The 22,802-nt window shown below is 37.4% G+C and overlaps 1 protein-coding gene across 2 annotated transcripts in view; it reads left to right on the top strand.

The window, feature by feature from the left end:
• Positions 1-9,735, top strand: part of PSL4 (calmodulin-binding protein) — a 49,435-nt gene extending 39,700 nt beyond the window's left edge. For both annotated transcript variants that reach the window (XM_087688460.1, XM_087688461.1), the window contains exons 12-14: positions 8,995-9,056; positions 9,140-9,191; positions 9,272-9,735. In XM_087688460.1, coding sequence (XP_087544586.1) covers positions 8,995-9,056; positions 9,140-9,191; positions 9,272-9,325 — 168 coding nt within the window. In that variant the 3' untranslated portion in view covers positions 9,326-9,735. The remainder of the gene's footprint in view (positions 1-8,994; positions 9,057-9,139; positions 9,192-9,271) is intronic.
• The last annotated feature ends 13,067 nt before the right edge of the window (positions 9,736-22,802 follow it).

The following is a 22,802-nucleotide window of genomic DNA, read 5'->3' as shown; positions in this document are numbered from 1 at the left end:
AGGAAGAGAGGAAAGAGGGTCAACCCAAGAAGAGCAGTGTCAAAATTGAAGAGGTAAATGTAGTCACTCATAATAGTGATAGTGGGAATGATGTCATTTTGGTCTCTTCACACTTCGGTGCACATGCTTTACTTGCAGATACAGATGATGACATGCATACTTGGATTCTCGATTCAGGTGCTTCCTTTCATGTCGCCCCTCATCGTGAGTGGTTCTCTGCCTATACAGGGGGTCGACATGGTGTTGTCCATCTTGGAGACAACTATGCATGTGAGATTGCAGGGATTGACAGTGTGCAATTGCTGTTTTAGCATGGCTCTGTCTTCACACTTTAACATGTCTAGCATGTACCTCAGCTGAAGAAGATCTTGATTAGCACTAGGCAGCTAGCTGATGATGGATTTCATACCATCTTTGGTGATGGAAAATGGAAGATCTGTAAGGGATCTAGAGTGATTGTCAGAGGTTGTAAAAGTGATTCCTTGTATCCTCTCCATGTATCTAGTGTGAGTGATCATGTTGTTGCCGTGATCGAGCAGCCAAGTGTTTTTTTGTGGCATGGTTGGTTGGGACACATGAGTCAAACAGAAATGAAAGTGCTTTCTCGTTTGGGTTACTTGCCTTGTTTTCGTTATGCTGATTTTGAGCATTGTGATCATTGTGTTATGGTAAACATGCACAGACGTCTCATAAAAAGTCTCTTTCACTGGAATCTTCTTCTCTAGAGTTAGTACATTCAAATGTATGTCAGATGTCATAATTATCTTTGGGGGAAAAGAAATATTTTGTCACCTTTGTCGATGATGCTACATGAAAACGTATGGGTTTATCCTATTTATTCGTAGCAAGGATGAAGTGCTTGACAAGTTTAAAAAATTCTTGGCAGTAATTGATAATCAGAGATATTTAACACTTAAGTGTCTTCGCTCTAACAATGATGGGAAATATGTGTTCGGCCTTTCAGACATTTTGTGATAGCAAAGGGATAAAGAGAGAGCTCACTGCCCCTCATAATCCATCCCAAAATGGAGTTGTAGAGCGCATGTTTGCCTTTTACTTACATATGCTCTGAGCATATCTTCAAGGATTTGGTTAACCCTTTCAATCTGCCCATCAGTTTGTGGGTGCTCCGCTGTATTCATGCTAAGTTTAATATCCAACTTCCTAAATATAGCACACAAAAATTGACTATCAAATTTTCTATCTCGATTAGAAACTATATTTGTCGAAAGGCCATACAATCGATATATGTTCTTTATGAACAATCTAGCCAATTTTGGTGTTTTAACATCAGTTGAAGTTGGAATAAACCTAGCCATTTTGGTTAACCTATCCACAATCATCCACACACAGTCGTGCCCCCTCTGTGTTCTAGGTAACACGACAATAAAGTCCATGGAGATACTCTCCCATTTTCCCTCTAATGGGTGGAGAAGTCCTCCCATTTTCAATCTTTTAGCTTTATTAACCTGGCATTTATTACATTTGACCACATAGTCAAGGACGTCCCTTATTCATTCGAGGCCGATAGAACTACCTTTTAATAAGACTATAAGCCTTATTAACTCCTTGATGTCCCACATTAGGGGTATCATGACACTCAAAGAGTATCTGGTGCCTTATTTTTTCATCTTTCGGGACGCATACCCTACCCTTGTAGAGTAAATAACCATTATCAATGGTAAAATTGTTCCACTTGAATCCCATTTGAGCAACCTTTGATGCTCCATTTCCTTGTTGAACATCCTCAAATATTCCTTTCTCAGTGGAGGCCCTTCCATTTGGATTCCCATTTTCTATTGCTTCCTATATGTTGGAATATGCTGGATCAACCTGGCATTGCCCTTTTAAGGATTCAAGTAAATTGGAAGTGAACTGAGTAAAACTCAATTCATTTATGATGGGCATTCTGTTGAGTGCATCAGCCACTATATTGTACTTTCCCTTTCTATACCTTATTTCATAGTCGAACTCTTGCAGGAGTTTGGCTCATCTGGCTTTATGCCCTTGTAGATCTGGTTGGTCATTAAGCCACTTAATGCTTTCATGATCTGACAAGATCAAAATTTTGGCACCGTACAGATAGTGCCTCCATTACTTCATTGCATGTACTATTGCATACAACTCTCTCTCATAAATAGAATAATTCCGTATTGCACGGTCTAATATCTTGCTTTCAAAAGCAACCGGTTGACCTTCTTGTAATATGACCGCTCTTACTGCCCTATCACTAGCATCAGCTTCAACCACAATTAATAGTACTGGAGTTGTAGCAATAGCTACCTTAAGTTTTTGAAAACTTTCATTTTGGTCTGTTCCCCAATTAAAGCTTTTCCCTTTCCCTTTAAGTTGGTCCGTCATTGGAACAACTATCTTGGCATAATCTCGAATGAATGTACGATAAAATCCAGATAAACCTAGGAAGATCTGCAGCTCTTTCAGATTCCTTGGAGATGGCCATTCAATAATTGCCCTTATTTTTTTTGTATCCATCTTGATTCTCTCTTTCGAGATAATATGCCCCAAATATTTGACCTCTTGTGCGAAGAATTCACATTTAGTTTTCTTGGCATAAAGGGAATGCGTTCTTAACAATTGGAATACTAATCGTAAGTGTTCCAAATGTTCTTCTCTTGATTTACTGAAGATCAAGATATCATCTAAGTAGACTACTACAAAGTGTCCTAGATAGGGTTGTAACACACTATTCATCAGCTTCATAAAAGTAGCTGGTGCATTAGTGAGGCCAAAAGGCATCACAAAAAAATCATAATGCCCATATCTAGTACGAAATGTTGTCTTAGGAACATCTTGTGCCTTAATTCTTACTTGGTGATAGCCTGATCTTAAGTCAATCTTTGTGAAGAATTTAACCCCTTGTAATTGATCAAAAAGATCTTCCATTCTAGGCATAGGAAACTTATTCTTCACCGTTATCTTATTAAGTGCTCTATAATCAACACAAAGTCACATAGAACCCTCTTTTTTCTTTACCAATAAAATTGGCGAAGCCCAAGGTGAATTGCTGGGTTGTATAAACCTTTATCAAGGTAATCCTTAATTTGTCTTTTGACTTCTTTGGGCTGTGTTTCACTTAGCTTATAAGGTGTTTTAGAAATAGGGTGTGTATCCCTATCTATGTTAATTGGGTGATTTACATCACCCCTATCTGGTGGAAGGTCACTTGGTAAATAAAAAGGAAACACATCTTTAAATTCATCTAACAAACCACTTAATTCATTACTTACATTCAACTCACAAACATAAGAAAATTGTTGCTTTATATCACAAAAAGTAAAAGTATCCTGTATAGGAAGGGACCATAACGTATATTCCTCACAAGCTTCCTTCTTTATCAGCTTTTGAACTTCAATGGAACACATCAAAGGGTTATCAAATACTTCATGTTCACCTTGAATCACAAAAGTCTTACCATCTCTTTCAAATTCCAGTGTATTATGATGATAACTATGCTTTAAGGATGGTTCCAATCACCATAGCCACTCCCTCCCTAAAGCAATATCGGCTCTTTTCATATTCATAATTTGGAAATCAAGTTTATCTTTATATCCTTGGATCTCAATTTCCAAATTGGATACCATTGTATCCCATATTTTATTATCCTGACCTTGCATCATACAAACAACATATTGATGCCAACTCTTTTGTTGGGGAAGTTTTAATTTTTTGACAAGTGCATAATTTATGAAGTTGTGGGTGGCAGAGTCATCAATCATGACTCTAACCCTCTTTCTAGCTATCAATCCATGCACTCTAACTAAATCATGTGGCCCGAAAGTAGGCTGCTACATAGAAGTTGACATACAACACCTGTGTTGTACATCCTTGTGCAAGACCTTTAAAGATTCATACTTTTCATGCCCCTTTAATTCTAGGGTCTGCACTACATGGATTTGTTTCTCTTTTTCCTTGTCGTTGTCCTTATCCTTTCCTTTATCTTTCCCCTTTTTCCTTTTAGGGCAATTCCAAGCAACATGGTTAGGGGATAGGCAATTGAAACACAACCTTTCTTTTTTAGCCTTATCAAAGTGATCTTAACTTAACTTCGGCCTTACATATTGTTTCTTTTCAAAGGGTTGTTTCTTACCCTTAAGGAATGGCATTTTTCTTTTAAATTTGCCTACAAATTTTGAGGCTTCAAATTTCTTGGTCTTGGGCTCCGTATCAGTGAGACTAGTGAGTGCACTTGGACGCGTATTATCTTCATTTATTAATGCAAATTTAATTGCCTCTTCAAGCGTCTTGGGTGAACTCCTTTTCACTTCCTTTTTACAGGCCTTATCTAGTTCCCTTGTAAATCCCCTTGTCTTTTGAAATTCATCTATTCCTTCCAATTTGAGGATTATCTCATGATACTCCTCGAGATATGTCAGCAAAGGTCTTCCCTTTTGTCTGGCAAAATTCCAATCTTCCCAATTTCTTTCCATTTCATTTTCAAGAAGGAATTCTTTTAGAAAGACCGATTCAAATTGAGCCCAAGTTTCAGGTATTTTATTTGCCGCCTGTAAAGTTCTCTACTATTTATATGCCTTTGGCCCCAAGGTTAACTAGCCTCCAATGCCTGAAGATGTGGTGGAGTATTCTTTAATTTGTGCAAATCTTCCCATTTTTGGAGGAAATTAAAGATAGTATCTTTATTTCTGTCTTTTTCCTCCCCATGAAACTGAGGGGGTTTCATATTTTTTAACATCGGGTTATCCCTCGGCTTTTGGTGGGGTTCCCCTAGGGTCTCGCATAGTCACATCAAGATCTTTCGATGAAGATAGAATATTTGAGGTCTGTACCTTACCTTTATCCCTTTCTAGTAATAAGGCTAATTAGGATTTTATTTCGGTGAGTGCTTGAGTTAGCAACTCCATTTAAACCCCCTGTGCTTGCATACGAGTAGTTAGATCATCAAATTGTTCTCGTGTAGTAAGAAATTCTTCCCATTGTTCTTCTTGTATTTCCGTTTCATGGGGATCTACCATAGGATCGTCCCCGGAATTAGAGCCTTTGGTTACCCCCTCTCTCTCTTTCCCCTCCATCTATACACTGGAATTAGAAAGCAAATATAAGAAATTTACGTACAAAGATGAGGTACTTCCCTGATTACAGTGATAGGGCAGATGTCGATGGCCTTTACAACTTAGTGATAGCAAAAAACGTGAGGAACAGTGTGACTTTCCTCCAATCTGTGCAGGTCGCGTGGGAATAAGGCCTGTTGGACAGAAACGCAGGATAAGGATGGGATTAAACACCCCCCGGCTAGGTCACGCGTGAACAAACTGTGACTAAAGTTGTAACTTGAAGTGGGACTTCGCCCGACTTGCACCATCCCACCGTGGTCGCGGGACGAAGATTGCAGACAAAGCGTGACCACAGTTGTAGACGAAGCATAGTTGAAGCAGCTGAGGTGGGACCCGATCACGTTTTGATGGAACGAAAATTGCAATCGAAGTGTGGTCTATGCAGCTGAAGGCGGGACCTGACAGGGATGAAATCTTTTCAGCAAGACGTGGCCCGACTGCTCTGATACCAGTTTTACGTGGTTTCGGACTTCTCTCTCTACATTGGGAAAGAATAGCACAAGAGATACCCTTTCGTCTCACCACCCTACCACGCTTAGAAGGTTGCTGGCTCCCTGATCGTGACTCGACTGCCAGCCGTCAACTTCAAGTGAGTCATACTATCTTTAAACTCAGTTACTTTCTAGGCTCCCCTTAACCCCGTTCGGGCGCCCAAGGCCCTCGGATGGTCATCCCTCGCGCTTGTCTCTCTATAAGTTACATTTATTAATGTAACATTGAAATTGCCAAGATTCCTTATGCTTCAGTTGTTGTTAGCTTGATGTATGCTATAGTTGCTACACGTCTTAACATTGCATTTGGGGTGGGAGTGATTAGTAGGTACATGGTATATCCTGACAAAAAGCACTGGGAAGTAATGAAGGGTATCATGAGATACCTTAAGGGCACAAAGGATTTGTGTATTTGCTTTTGGGATGTGGAAGTCATTTGTTGGCTTCATGGATGCAAAGTATGCCAATGATCCTGATTGCAGGAAGTCTACTTCAGGATATGTGTTCACATTCACAGGGGGAGCGGTCTCTTGGATATCGAGGTTGCAAAAGTTTGTTGCATTGCCTACTACAGAGGCAGAGTATGTGGCTGCCACTGAGGCATGCAAGGAGGCATTATGGTTTTCATGTCTGGTGAGAGAGCTGGGCATTACAGAGGTTCCTATTCTCCACTATGATGGTCGGAGTGTTATCATGCTAGCATGGAATCTTGTCTTTCATGCAAAGACAAAGCACATACAGGTGAAGTATCGTTTTATCAAGGATGTACTTGACAGCAAGAGCATTGAGCTTGCTAGGGTACATACAGATGATAACCTTGCAAACCTTCTCATGAAGGGTCTCCCAATAGAGCGGTTTGCTCATTGCTGCCAGATGACGAGGGTTGGATAGTATATGTGTATTTCAGCTTTGTACATACATAGACTTAGTTGATTCTTTCCTCTACCTTCAGGCACATTGCCTTTAGGTGGGAGGTTGTTGGGAGTAAAGGTTCACCGTGCCTTTTATGGTGTTCATGTGTGCACACACCCTCACACATGTACTTTCTATGTAGTATCAAAAACCTATAGTGGTACACTTTGTTATTGTACCCACACATTGAGTGTCGTGCTCTCACTCTCTACTTTGCACTCCCTCCCTCTCTCACTATGCATATCTCAGCTGTACTCTGTCTTGATCCTCGCACACACTTGTCATTACACATTTGCCAATTATGCTAGTGGGAGGTTGAGTTTGAGGAGCACTTTGTTTGCAAATGTATGATATATTATGAGATTAAAGGGAGATCTGATTGCCTTTTCCTTTCTTCCTGGGAGGGGTTGGGTTGGATGGTGATGGAGTACAAGGCTGAAAGATGCATAGGATTGTTCTATTTGAGCTTTGGACCCACAATGGATAACCTTTGAGGAGCAGGACAAAGACACACGTAGAGCCAGTGAACCATTGGGTTCTCACAGATTTCTTTAGTGCTCGTTCCAGAGCTAGCTCACTAGACACTACCACTATAGCTGCACCTCCACACCATCCATGAGTTAAGAGGGGTCATGTCAGACCATGCAGCCACACTTCGTAGATCATGATGCTCACCACATAGTTGTTGTGCTTGGCATCCTTACCTTTAGCAGATTTGAGCCATCATTGCTCACAATTAGAGATGAATATCTGCTCTTAGTGGACTCCATGTCTTGGATCACACTGGGACAGATATTCTTGCCTCGAAGAGAGTACCATGTTTCTAGAGACTCCTACTTATCAGGGTGGGATTGTATAGGTCAGTTGAATGTGGCCTATACGTGCAGTTGTCATAGTTAGTTGTTTTTAACTCGTTTTTCTTGAGTTGAGGCAACATGGTTAGATGTGCTTGTTTCTTTGTCTCATAGGCCATTTTAGCGTTTTGGAGACACACACACACAGAGTTTAGGACAATGAAACAACTCTTTGTTTGCTTTGAAATGTTTGGCATGAGAATTTATATCAATGCCTCCATCTGTAACCTTTGATCTTTGGCCTATTGATGGGCTTCATTGTAACATACTTTTTTACTTCAGATACATGCAAGATGTGACAAGAGGACTTTCATGCCTTAGGGATCCTGCCTAACATTTCCTGACCTGCAGAATTCAGTTCTAGCTAGTGCGTTGGCAACTAGCTATCTACAATTGTATTTCGACTGTCATGCTTTGCCTTGAAAGAACAAAGTGAGGCAATGAGATGTGCTGAAAAAACACTTAAGGACAGTGAGTCTATGACCTGCACTGGGCGATCAGCATTTAATGCTTGGTCATACCAGTCTAAATCAGCTGACCTGCTTGCCGTAAAGCCCAAAATGCATGGAAAAGTGGTGCCTGCCAGAAAAATGGTCTGACTGCCATTAATGCTGCCCACCTGACCTGTATAATGTCGACCTCCCTCAAAAGTGTACCTCCCACCAGTAAGTGGCCTGAAATGCAGGAAAAAGATGAACCTGCTAAGGGAGTGTCATGTGACTTGCTGGACAACGACTAGGCAGGTCTGGACAGTCAATTGACAGATCTGCAAGGTGCCAATTTCTCCATCGACTAGGCACATTGCCTTTGTCTAGCAAAGGATTGATGGGCATGAACAGTGCCAGAGCTCCAGACGGTCTTATCAGACTCTGACTGAAGCTCACAACGGGAGATTGACACGGACAAGGGCAAGAAATGTCATGACTGCTAACACAGAGATGATGACCAGTAGTGAATAAGGCAGGAGAAGCTGAAATGCAGCCAGCTGGAAGACTCAAAGGGGGCTGGCAGTATGCTGGGTGAAAAAGCACTAATTTATGAGGGAGATGTGTGTGGGAAGGCTGGGGATGGAGAAGAAAAGGGTCACACTAGCAGGTGGCAGATTGATGAAGGCAATGAGAAGATGATGAGAGCAAGGAGAGGTAGGAAATCTGGCACAGATTGTTGAATGACTCTGGTGAAAGTGGCAGTGGCAAGGATTCCCTTTTATAGAACTTTATGGGTCCATTGCCCTGCCCCTACCGAAGTTCGAGAACATCGTTTGAACTCACTTTAATTGAGAATGTATTTTGGGGCTGTAAGAGAGAGAAAGGAATTTAGTAGAAAAATGAGCTTGCTAATTCTGAGTAGCTTAACAACGGCCACAACCTAAGTCTCTAGCGTGGGAGCTCATATGGGAGCAGCTATAGATTAGACTTGTTGTTACCTCTTTTGATTTTACAGCAGTGGCGCTGAGATTTGAGAACCAATCTGCCTTGTTATGGTTTCAAAAACTGTGATGAAGTTTGGAGATTTGACAACCAAAACGGCCGGTGCAATGACTCGAAAGGAGACAGAGCTGTGCCTACCGTTCATGCGCTACTTGATTCTCTGGGTGAAGTTCATTTGTGGAGAAATTTGAGAACTTAACTGCTCTATATTCTACAGGTGAAGCTGCGGTGCGGGATCAAAGTAGAGTTAAGAGACGTTGATGAGCCAAGTCGATGCGAGTACGTTGCAGGGCAATTTGTATATTACCTTCACGAGAGTAGAATGAATGTTTTGTCGTCTGCTGACCTGATTTATTCTGCAGATATGTAGCAGAGCTTTCCACCCCTGCGGCATGCTTGGAAGAAAGATTAGCTGTAAGTCAGTTGACTCTGGGTTCTCTCAGAAAGGTTCTTAATATTGTTTCCTTCAGCTGATGCATTTGCATGTGCTGCAGGCTTTGCAACAGCGGCTAGGCAATCGGGGGGAAGTTCCACATGATGAATTATGACATTTTTTGTCGAATTATTTTTGAGTCCGTAAGGATGCGATGCATTATCGGAAATAGAGACAACCCTTTCTCACGAGTCGGAGTAAACCCCCTCAGCTTGTGGACAAATGAATTTTGAGTAAAGTGCCGATGAAGGCCGTTACAGCTTTGTGGACAAAATCATTTTTGAAGTAATCAGTGTAGAGCCGGTGAAAGTTATCCGGAAAACGCTCGATGTCTTCGTACTGAAGCTGACTCCATTACCTGTGCATTGTTGCTGAACACACTCAACCGCACCTACGTACTTCTTCAAATTTCCTCAAGTGTCCAAAGATCGATGTTATCTATGCGTGTCAGCCGCTACAAGCTAATCTATGTACCTTCATTCAGTCTTTCATTTGTGGTGAAGTCCTAGCTTACTCTTGAAGCCATGGGTCTATCCTCCCACAGATTTTATTGTCTTCTTCTTTTTTGGATGTGCAGCTTAAATAGGTGAGGACTCGTCTTGGAGATGGGGGTGGAGAGAGTTATTTTCACACGCAGGCACATGCATGACTCCCCTCCCCAAGGGTCAGTTTTTGGGAAAAGTGTCTCAGCTTATCACCCAGCCAATCAGACGATAGGGTTTGCTGCAAATACAGGTGCGTGCTGGCGGAAGGTTTTTCATTCAAAAAAAGGAGAAAGAACTTGGAGAAGGAAAAGTGCGGACGTTTGACGAGGTGAAAATAGAATTCTATATATTTCTTTCTATTACTATTATTAGCATTACTACTACTACGAGGTTTTAAGTTACTGACCACGTGGTAGCCACACAAGTACTTTAATGCATTAGGGTATGCGATGTAGCATCCATCTAGGCAGGCACTCCATGTCTGTCTTTGTCTGTGTGGACCCCACAATTCAAAACTCACGATTTTTGCCATTTGAAATCTTTCATTATTATCTTGGTTTTTGCATGTGCTCAAATCTAGACTACTTGATTGTGTTGGTATGCGTACTATTGGATCACCTACACTTGCTAGAGCTCAAATCATTAGTGGAGGACAAGGTCAATGCAAATAGTACAATGGATCAAAGGTCTAGTGAGGAGATTGCACTCGTGTCAAGCACGATCTAAACAATGGTAGCATGAATGATGCAACAATGGTAGTTGTGGTGAGCTTAAAGGTTGTAGTTGAGGTGAAGCACAAGGCTTTGGAGAGTAGGTGTGGGGTTATGTGAGGTGCTTTGTACTTATGGGTTCTCCTCTCCCTTGGATGTGCAATTCTTTGCATGCTTTGTGGTGAGCATTGCGAGGACATTGTTGCTACAATACGTAATGACTTTGACAATGCAGATTTGGTGTTCGTTGTGACTACCATTCTTCATCTCGCCAAAGGAACCCTCTTTACAACATGGCTAGCCTTTACTACTAGGGCTATGTGATCTTGTTGTGCAACCTTGGTGTTGGGCATTGGTCCCCTTCTTTAGCTCCCACGACAACTTTACCCTTTGCTTCTTTATTATCTTTTTCCCATTGCCTTTTTGCTACTTTATTAACTTTTCCTCATTCCATTTCTCTCTTGTTGTAGTTGATCTTGATGTTCATGTTAGATATTGTTGACTTCAATGGCATTGTAGGTGGTTAGAGCAATCTTTGGTGGCACTATCTACCTCATCATGCTCCTTACCTTCCACTTTTCCTCATTTCTATCGGTCATTGATTGAAACAATGACAATGTAGCAGACCGTTTTTTCAATGCAATGGCAATTATTGGATGTTAGACTAGATGTACAATAGTTTGGATATTGATTGGAATTTTACTATCTCAGACATTGCAACTCACTTTGGCAATAATCTCTTGCTTTGTTCTCTTGACACTCCACTTTAATCAACCATCTATCCTTTTCTCTATCTTTAGAAAGTAAGAACACAAGCCGAGCTTTGAGGTACAGTAAAGTGACTAACTTAACCTTTCACATTGTAGTCCTAAAACTTGAAGGCTCAAAGATGGTTGCGTGACCCAAGCAACACAATTTGATACCGTTACTCCTTTGTACCCACAACTTGAAGGTTGCGTGACCCAAGCAACACAATTTGATACCGTTACTCCTTTGTATCCACCACTAAGTATGCTCACAATGAGAGGAGAAAAGATGGAGAAGAGCTTCTCCATAGTCGTTCCTTCGCTTTCTTGCAATATTATATCATTATATATAGCCTCAAGCTCAAACCTCTTACCTTATATACAACCTCAAACTTAACCTCTTACTACAAATGACAAGAAGGAAATCATGAAAAAAATATATAGCTTACTATCCCAGGTTCTTGACTTAACACACCTCGCACTCTTAGTCTCAACAATGGAGACGAGATGATAGAATCAAAGAAGTGAATGGTTGCTTAATAGTTGTGTTGACAAAGCTTTTGCCACATGGAACCACTAACATGGATAAGCACAAATGAGACCTGTCCCTTGTATAGACCAAAATTAGGGTTAGGTTTAGGGATAGGTTCCTTCCATTGAAGTAGGGTTTATGTCTCTTCGTGTTTAGGGTTTAAACTAATGTGATTTAGGATTTGCTTTCTTTTCTTGGCCATCTTTACTCACTTTGTGTGCTATTTGTCGGTTTGTCCTTGATGCATGCTTCTACTTTAACCTAATGGGAACTAGCTTATGCTATTCAAATTGCATTTTCATGGCTAGAGCCCACACAACAATTGTGGGTATACATTTATGAAAGATAATGCAATGTGCACGGGTGATGTTCCGCTCTCACAAAGGAATATGACAAGAACAATGCAATTGTCCCATAGTACAACATTGAAGCTCCAAAAGTTAGTAAGCCTCTAAAATAAATTTGACACTTAAATGATGATCTTGCTTTAACCTTTGTATGCCCTTGGCTTTTGCTTCTCACATTTTCCATCAACATCGGATAAGAGTTGAGAAAAAGATGGCAAGCGTGGAGAGCATGAGCACCATTGTGGGCTTGTATAAATGTAGCGATATGTCTGTAGGAAATTGGCATATGCGAGGCATTATCAATGGCTAGAAGTGGTAAGCATTGGTATTCAGATTCTCCTTAACAACATGGGGCCTTAGATTGGATGAACATTTAGATTAGGTGATATTAGCTTTAACTATTAGTAACATTACTTATGGATATGTGCCTTGCTTGGATCTCATAGTACATGTCTTCTTTTTTATCCAAACCATTCAATGGTCTCATTATAGTTGTTTTCCTCCATCATCACAACCATCACGATCTTCCAGCTTGTCTTTAATATTTTTCTTCAAGTTACAGATGGAGAGAGAATATTGATAGAGTTGTTGGAGGCTATGTTGACTAGAGTTTCTCAAGGAGAGGACATTGTTGGTAAGATGGATAGCTAGGAGTTGGGGTTCCAAGGACAAAAAAATGGGAGTGTTTATTCTAATTTTTACAATTTAATTGATACTAAGGCTCAAGTTTGGGAGAACATAGGACCATCAACCCATGATGTCCCATCTTTTTCAATGGTCTCATCATGGCTTCAAACTTTGACTCTAGGTCATCAATATCTATCAACAAGTGCAATAATCTTTACCTATATCATTGAGGAAAAGGAAAGTATTTTGTCCCATGAAAAGATTTTGGTATTACAAATTTTGTATCCTCTTTTGCAACTCCAAGTGCTTCCAATGTTTTATGATGGTGCTATGCCTCCTATTCCTCATTCCCCAAAACCCTAAAGGCAATCATTAGTTGGAAGTATGTATGTATTTATGTAGTTCATCTCTTGAGGAACTTATAAATAGAACATACTTATGCCATTTTTGTTCGATGTAAAGGGATTCTCCACTAGCATGTTAGACCCTCATGGACCCCCTCTACCTCCAAGTTGACATGCTTCACCACGTGTAATGGCTAAGGCATGTCAAATTCAACATCGACAACATCAAGTTGATTACATGATGGCCCATGTGTTGCTTTCTCAAATGGTGATATGCCATGAAAGCTTGCATGCACATTACCCATGAGTTGATACTATATTGTAGGGCTTTGAATCCCCTTAAAATCTATCATATGTGTGTGTGTGTGTTTCATATAATTGCCTTAGACTCAAGGATGCTCTTTTTAAATCATTTTATTGAAAAAGTGTTTATTGTGATATAGTGAGTTTGATGCATAGTTGAGTTATTAAATATGCATATAACATGCATGGATGATGAGTGACGACTGAGTATTTTATAGATTCAAGGTAGTTAAAGACTTTGTGTAGTAAAGGAGGAAGGTTATGAACCATATGGTCTATTAGGATTTGGGTGGGAGGAGGCTTCTTACATGTGGTCAACAATAAGAAGAGGGCTATGGATTGTGTTGTCATAAGGTTTCTGTGGCTTAGGATGCAAATAACACTTTATTTATGTAACAATGTGTGAAGCTTGGCCTAGGTGTGTAGCACCTAATACATTTGTGTATGTGTGTAAAATAAATCCAGGAACTAGAATTTAGAAGTTAAAACCTAAATCTTAAATATTTAAAGGTGCCAATTCAGTTTTCAAGTATTAATGCCCATAGTTAGGGGGTAGTTGCATGAGTCTATTGCTTTCAACTTTGGATATTGAAATCTGGATTATCGACACATTGAGAGACCTTAAATAAGGCTTTAAGCTTAACAATAACAATTGACTAACCTAATTATATGAATAAAAAGTTAAGTATATCTTTTACCTTGTTATCTCAGACTTTAGGGAAAAATAAGTATGCAAAGGCCCTTTTTTTCTACTCGGATCTTGCTTTACATGATGATAGTCTTAAGACTTGAGTGCACACACACACACACACACACACACACACACACACACACACACACACAAAAGATGATTTAACAACTTGATTTGGGATAAGCTATTGGGCTTTAGTAATAGTCACGGATTGCACATCAAAGCCGCTAGGGTCACCATGCTTAGGTAGATTTTATAATGCATAGCAACCTTCCTCACTAAAGAAATCCTAAAAGAGAAGCAAAGTCCTTCATTAGGGGTTATGGTTGATGAGTTCACTAATATTTCTAGTTATCACTATATGGTAGTTTATTTCTCTTATTGGGATAATAGAAGTATGCCTTCTTGCAATACCTTTTAGGGGATGGTGAAGTAAAATAAGAGTATAACCAATGGGATATTCAATGCTATTACATAAGAGCTAAATAGAACAAAGTTGGATGCATGTAGATTGCTTGCTTTTGGTTTTAATGGGTGTGTCACTATGGTTGGTAAAAAAGAATATTACTATTTCTTTAAAAAAAATAAAATCTTATGCTTACATCAATCCATTGTGTTGCTGATATAACCAACTTGGCTACACTTGATCCTTCCAAAATAATTGCATATACAAATAAAGTAGTTGCATTGACAACTTGTAGAGCTATGTATTTTACAAGGAGGGCAAATTGCATTGAGGAGCTTAAGGACTTGCAAGAAGAATTAGATTGTGTATTAAAAAGTAACATGTCTTTGAAATAAGGTGGCTTACTCACCATAATTACATAATAAAATATACAAGTCATCAAATACCTCATTAGTTACATTACCATGAAGATTTGTATGCTATGCTTCATATGTTTGAGTGTATCTATGCCTTGCATTATTTGGTTGCTATTTTGTAAAAGGTTTCTAATTTAAGCAATTGCTGTATAAAGAACTATGATAATGTGATTATGATACATGGCATTGAATTAATGAGTTTCTATCTAAAGACATTTCAAAAGGAAATATTCCATCATACTTGACTATGGATTGTAAAATGGAGCTTTGTATGCACTTTAGAGTCCTCTTAAGGGTGACATTTGTTTTTGGGTCCAAGCAAAATTGTGTGAGATGTAGAAGGGAAAGATTTAACTAGTGCATTGGAGTTTCACGTTGCTTATGCAAATTTCTTAAGTGAGTTTTAGATAATTTGGTTATACACGACATTAAAATATTAGTACTTGTGCAACACCCTATGCACAAAAGGTTGTTGAAGTATTGTGGTACTCGAGTGTGACAATCTTGTCTCTTTCTATGGGTTTCCTAAATTTCTACATGGTAAAATGTTTCCACAAATTGTGTGGATGATGATGCATAAAAGTATAATTTAGGACTTTTAAACATGTCCATGATTCGATTTTGTCAAAATGAGTTCATAGAGATTACCTCTTTACGTGCAAACAATATGTTGTGGAAGAATGTATTTCTAAGTATATTAAGGCGCGTCAAATTGCATTGATATATGTTGTACCAATGACATATTGAATGTGAAGGTAGTACCCATACTAGAATCAAAACAAAATTGCACAATAAGATGTAAATTAGTAGCTTGGATGCATTCTTGAAGGTTGCAACTAAGGAAAGTGATAACATGGACTTTAGAAAGGCAAAGAAACTTTCAAAAAGTAAAGATAATAAGTATAACTTCACTAATTGTAGTGAAGAGCCTATTTATTAAATCTTGATTGTATCTTAATCTCATTTGGCAATTATTCAATAATTTTGATAGTTTTAAAAATCAATTGAAAGATATAGTCTCATTTTTGATATTATGCCCCAAGTCCTTTCATTTTCAAAGAGCCTTTTAATAAGCTTCCTTGTTCCAAGTCTTATTATGTGAAATTATTACTTTTTGAAACTCACCCTAATTGTAGAAAATGTTAAATATTAGAGTGCATTTTATTTGTTTATAACCTAATGATAAGACTTTTGAAGATACAATAATAAAGTAGTCCTAAATTAATGAGAGTAGTTTCTTATAACCAAAAAAGGAAAACAAGTACCCTTTGAAGTTTGTATGAAGAGAAAATGTTAGAAGTAAAGAGTTTCTTACAATTAAAAGAAGAAAAAATGTGACCTTTTCATGGTGAAAAAGAAAACTAAAATATCTAAATATAAGAAAAAAAGCTTAGGGCCATTTTAAAAATAGGACTTGCTAGCTAAATCTCTATGTAAAAGAACATGCGTATCATGCGTAAACCCATCTAACACCTTTTCCCAAACATTGCATAATCCCATATAAGCGCACATTTAAAAAACCAGTGTGCTCTTATATAGGCATGCTTGGTTGGAAAAGATGTAATAAATATTATGGATGAGTTTGTTAAATATAGTAAAATGGCGAATTCACTTCATATGGCTTTTAAAAAAAAACTATTTGTAGCCTAAAGGGGGAACTAGTAAGACAACAATATAGATGTAGTTAATATGATTTTTTGTCATTTTCATTTTATATTATTTTGTTTTGTTCAGTTAATTACCATACAGATAAGCATCTCACACAAATTATTATTATTTTGAGATAGATATTGGATGCAAAGCACTCACAAAAAAATCAAGCAAAGAAATGGCTTAGTCATGGTTTGTACTTTCTTGAGTAATATTATCGAGAAACAAGAAAATAACAAATAAGTGAACTCTTGAGAACCTAGAAGGCAACATATTTGAAAGCTTGATAATTGCACATAGTGCTAACGTTTTGAGTGTACACTTATACATATAAACATAGAAATGTGCTACTTAAATAGCATGTTGAAGAGTTGACACAAGTCTCTAAAATTTTTTATAATCATAGGGAAAAATGCCATTTCTCCATGCAAAGTTGAGAAGGATATCTATTGTTATACATTGTTTTATTCTCTTATATCCACTATTGCAATGTAAAATTAGCTTTAAAAAAGAGTTTTGAACCTTGTCATGAGACAAAAATATGAAGACAATGTGCCTTTAGCCTTTGTCCACTCTGTGAATGAGAAAACAATGTAAATTATCATTGAATACATGAGTAAAAAATTCAATTGATGTTAAAAATTATTGGGTAATATAATAGGCAAATACAATGAATCACAATAGCCCCAATAACATAATAAGAGGATACACATAAGTCATCTATAATAAATGAGATTTATTACTTAAAAGTAGGATAGGAAATATAATGAGTAAGAACTATTTGAACTCTTAAACATGAAAATCATTCTTTGCCTTGATTTGCAAGTCATCACAAAGCAAAGGCAACAAGATTTCAATAAACAAATCAAAAGTCTTATGAGAAAGATGTAGGAGGGTTTAAACATAGAGGTAATAGAGTTAGGAGGACTCTATATACAAAAATTAAGAGCATTTGAAAGCACGTGAAAAAGACGAGGAGAGTGTAGGATGTTGTGATACCAAAATACTTATGGGTCTAATCATGATGAGTGGTAGTCTCATCAACAAGAATAAGTATCGAGTAGTCTACCACTAGCTCTATCCACTAAATATGCAAGTAGGGAGCAAGGTGTAATAAGGGCTTTGATATCAGCTTCACCCTAACATAGGCTTTGTTGGTATGGCCATAGTGGTCTATGTCTAGGTGTCTTACTTGACCTAAAGTTTGGCCTTGTTGAGCTTGTCATAAGTATAGTGTTTGAGTATGATTACGATCCTTTAATTTTGTGTATGCAGATACATATAGACTATTAGAAATAAAGTGAATTAAACTTGCGTGATAGTTTATATTATCATAAATAATGCTATCATACATTATGAACCTTCATGACAAAAAGAGAAACTCTAGAATCTTGTGCATTACCAACCTTTATGCCAAGAGCAACCAAACCCATAGGATATCAAGATAAGGTGTAAGTAGAAACTATCATTGGCTTTTTAGTGGATAGACCAACTCCTAAATGGTGAAAGTAAACTAGAGTATGTAGATTAAAAAATTGAGGAACTTGTCTCTAAAAGAAATTGCAACAACACTAACAACTTGTCTCTCACCCCACCTACCACTCATGTCACTACAATAAGACTACCTTGTCTCACCTATACATGAAAGTAGTCTAATTTTCTTTACCACTTGGCTTGTCTATAACTCATTGGGGAGGCAATCAAGTATACTCCTAAAGCATAGAAAGATAGGGAATATTACATTATATCAAGCATCACCATCATCTAAAACCTTGAATGTCAATTCCATTATATGATTAATTCTTCTTTGTATAAAGCCAACAAAGCAAAAAACTACGGTATTGATTGATAAGGAAATTCACGTAAGTAATGTGTCACTTGTTGCTAATTGGTTATCATACTTGGAGAAAGGAAAAGGGATCTACTACATAATTTTTTCTTTGGAAATAAATTTAGGTTTCAAAATGCATGACATGTAGTTGACATAGAACTTAAGGGGTGCACTGCAAAAGATGTAACTATACCATATGCAATCAATAAAAGGGTTATTTTAATTAATTAAATTTATAGGATTGCATTCACAAAAGGAGTTTCTTTATTAAAATTTGAAAAAGCAAGACATAGGAACCTTTATTGAGCTACAATTATCTAAATAAGTCTTTAAATATTTATATACCAAATATCATGTCTTGAACACTTATATTACAAGTTTTGGTTTGTTTTGAGGTAAAAAATATTACTAGTTTAATAAGAGATTTAGGTTGGGTCCTTTTGCACAAGGACAGACAATTCCCTTAAAACTTTGGACTTCTTTAACACTGAAAAATATGGATGATTTTTTGGGCCATTTAGTAGGTCCAAACTTGGGAATATCTTTAAATATGTTACATAGATTGCCAATAGGTTGAGTAGGAATGATACATGTTCTTCCATCACCTTGAGTAGGAATGCAAAAAGCAAGCCACCACAACTATACACAATTAAAGCTATGGGGCTTCATCAATTTATAAAGTTGCTTGTGGCATCCAGTGAGTAAGGTAGGTTAGTTGTAGAGATAATATCACAACTCGAATAACAACTCAAGTTGACAAATGGGATCTAAGTAGCTTAGAAGCAAATATAATGATGCAACATCAATAACTCCAATGATACTCAAGGTAGGGTAGAACTTAGGCTCTCTCAATTGAATAGCCATAGCACATAACTAATTTAATTGCTTGATTCAAGAGGCTAATCAAGATTTGGAAATAACCTTATAACGAAGAGATCAAGCTAATCTATTCCTAGAAGTACCATGCAACGCTCAATGTGCAACTAGCTAGAAATTCTTAGTGCCAGTTAAGGAAATGCTAATGGTTGCTATACAATATTGGGCATAACCACATGGGCCATAAATAAGCTAGAACAAACCATCTACATCTAAACTTTTACTATCCTGCGCATTCAAGGACTAACATATAGACCCTTTATATGCAAACATGGTTCTCTTTAGTGGCTAATATTCGTCAAATGGCTAAAATTTTATATAAATGTAATTTCTTTTTGAAAACGTTGAGTAGGTTGAGTTACAACTTTGAGATTTTTTATTCACCCACATTTCTAAGGTATATTGAGATTATAAAGGCTCTTTTTTCATTCATGTGAAAGAAAAAATCAAAGAAATATATTAAAATTTCTCTAATATTTGTAAGATTTGGGGTATGCATAGAAAGATTTGCCACTTTGACATGTACTTAAGATATTGATCAACCAATTATTTGTGAGCAGAAACATTCTAACATTTCAAGAGAAGATTGCAACAAATGTTGAGATAAGTATAGATCTATTGATAAAAAGATAAAGGGTAATCCAATGTTCTTATAGTGAGAACCTTGAGAGTAAGAATCCACATTGGGGAAAAGACAGATGATTAGGATTTCTAGGGATATTGTTGACCATATATGAAAAACATCCTCAAATACAATTTATGATATATACGTTGGCCATCATTGCTTAAGGATTTTGAGATGTTTATGTTTCGACTACATTACATTCTTAACTATTTCATTAAATTTCGGTTCATGTATCGTTCCAAGTCAACACACACACACACACACACACACACACACACACACACACACACACACACACACACACACACACACACACACACACACACACACACACACACACACACACACACACACACACACACACACATTTTTTTCTAAATAAAATAATGATATATTTGTAAAACTTTATGCAGATATTTAAAGATATATTAAATGCATAGTATACAGTAGTTAAGATTTGTCATTGCTAACATTTTTAACTCTAGACATGATACAAACATAACTAAATTGTATAAATTACGTGTAAGTTAGTTGATGATTTTCACTCACTTAAGTATGGTGCACATGTGCAAGTGTTTATGTATGCATAGCTATGTGTACAAACAATCACACAAATTAACATAATCATATAACCTCTGAACAATGAGAAACTTGAAAATACATTGCATTCTTGACATGAGAAACCTCATGTTGAAGCAATGCTTTCTCTACTTGAAACCGATGAATAACATCAACTGCTGCTATTTTTGTTGCATTCCTATCCTTTTTCAACTCAAAAGAAAACCTTTAAATCATCTCAATTGAAGATTGATTCATAAAGCATAACTCATTTAGATCATCATGGAAACCACTTAAACCGAGTGATCTCTGCAATTCCTGACTTTAAGCCTACTGTTGTAAACCTAGACATTGTTGAAAATTGTTCATTTGCTGCCCGAAAACTTGCTAAAAACTGATCACTTGCTGTCCTAAAGCTTGCTGTCCTGAAAACTACTCATACAGGCAATTAACTTGAGAGTTTACAGTAGTAGTAACTTGCTGAGTTCCTTCAGGCTGAATAGTGATATGACCTGGAATAGTATTTAGCATGTTGTAAATATATTGTACTACAAATAGTGGCACTTCAAGTACTTGTAAAGCCTCTTCAATGAAATCTAACTCCCTTGCTACATAATCTTCCTCAAAACCAGTAAGAGAACCAAGAAAAACAACCACAATAGCATCCTCATTGATAAAAACATTAGCATCATGCTTGTCATCCATGACAACAACATCTTCTTGAATAGGTAACTGATCTTCTTAATCACTAGACTGATCAACTTCCTTGATGATAACTTCATCAGTTCTTTCTTCTTCACAAAAGCTAATTCGAGATTGATTATGGTAGTATGCTAAAGACAAAAATATGGAAAATACCTTCAAGTTGGCAATGCAAGGTGTGTGATGCTCCACTCTCCCATTAGTAAGCTCCTATGTTGGGTTTGGGGCATTGGAGGATTCTTGGTTGCTTTGGCTCTTGTCCTCTCTGACTCCGTCACCCTTAATCTCTGGCAAAACCATAGGTAAAGGATAGCAATCATCATTATCACTTGAACTTGAATCCTAATCCGAATCCAAAACATCATAATACTACTCCTTGAGCTTCTCAACTGCTCTAAGAAATCTCTAAACACTCTGCTTCAAACTTGAGCAAGACTTAACCTTCTGGCCTTCATGGTGATAATGCCATTCATAAGTATCATCAAGGTCATTCTCAAAAGAAGTCAACTTTTCTCATGCTCTATCCAATATTGGAACCCTTCTTGGTTGCTAAAGAGAACTTCTTACGAATACCATTGAACTGCTGACATAGATCAAACATGTAGAAATATTTGCATGACTTCCCACTTTCACAAGACTCATGGATATATGGACAGCATTTGGAACTATGCCCATGCTCAAAGTAGAATTTGCATCTCTTTTCCTTCTTCTTGGATTTACCCATAATGAAGCATTTCTATAGTTTGAAAAAGAATATGTTTTTCTTTGATCCAACCTCCTTCTGCAATGATGGAGTAATAGGTCTTCAGCCTATAATACTCAAGGTACTTCAGCAATTCTAGCAGTTTAGGCTGCCTGAAATACTCCTTCATAGGTACTTCTTGAAACTTCCTGAAAACTCCTTTATTGACCAAACTTCTCAAGTTTATCAAGCTTCCTTTCCCATCTTTCATACAATTCAAATTATGCATGACATTTCCATCCTGCAATAATTTAAGTAACTAGCCTAAAATTCTTGTAGTTTAGGTGACTGCCTAAAATTCTTACAGTTCAGGTGACTACCTGAAATTCCTACAATTCAAGTAACTTCTTGAAACTCCTGCAATTTAGGTTATCAACCTGAAACTTCATGTAATTAGTAAACATCATAATTAGCTGTAGGCGTGCACCGTCACAAATATTATAGCCCATTTAGGTATAGAGCATAATTGTTCATAACAATATGATGTCATAAAAATGGCAAATCAGTATTTCCCATCTTTGAACTTCATAACCTTCTTTATCTATGAATATATCGTCCTAACATCTTGATATGATGACTCTATCTTGAAACTCCCAAAATAATCACAGATCTAACATTTTAGCCTGAATTGAAAACAAGATCTTCAAGAAGAAATACAAAACCTAAATAATCTACCTCGAATCCACAGCATTGAGAATTCTTGAAGAGATTGAATTCTTCAAGAACAAGAACTTCAAGATATCCTCCTTCAAACAATTTGATGCAAGGTATTTCGTATGTAGGGATATCCTAATACTTGCAATGTAGAGAGGTGCAAAAAAGTGGTTGAAAATGCAAAAACGCCTTGAATTCATGAAAGATCTTGAAGCTTTCGTTATGAAAAATTTAGTTCCATGCCTGATGCCTAAATCATGAGAATGTTGCCCACAAAAGCACTAGGATCGCCAAAGTGTTATGGCCTAGACAATAACAGAAAATATAGGAAACATCAAACTGCCTGA

Source organism: Lygodium microphyllum, chromosome 11, assembly GCF_053477565.2.
Source record: "Lygodium microphyllum isolate KBCC chromosome 11, Lygodium_microphyllum_v1.1.10, whole genome shotgun sequence".
Taxonomy (NCBI): Eukaryota; Viridiplantae; Streptophyta; class Polypodiopsida; order Schizaeales; family Lygodiaceae; genus Lygodium; species Lygodium microphyllum.
The sequence above is the reverse complement of the archived record's forward strand: the minus strand, read 5'-3'. Positions and strand labels throughout refer to the sequence as shown.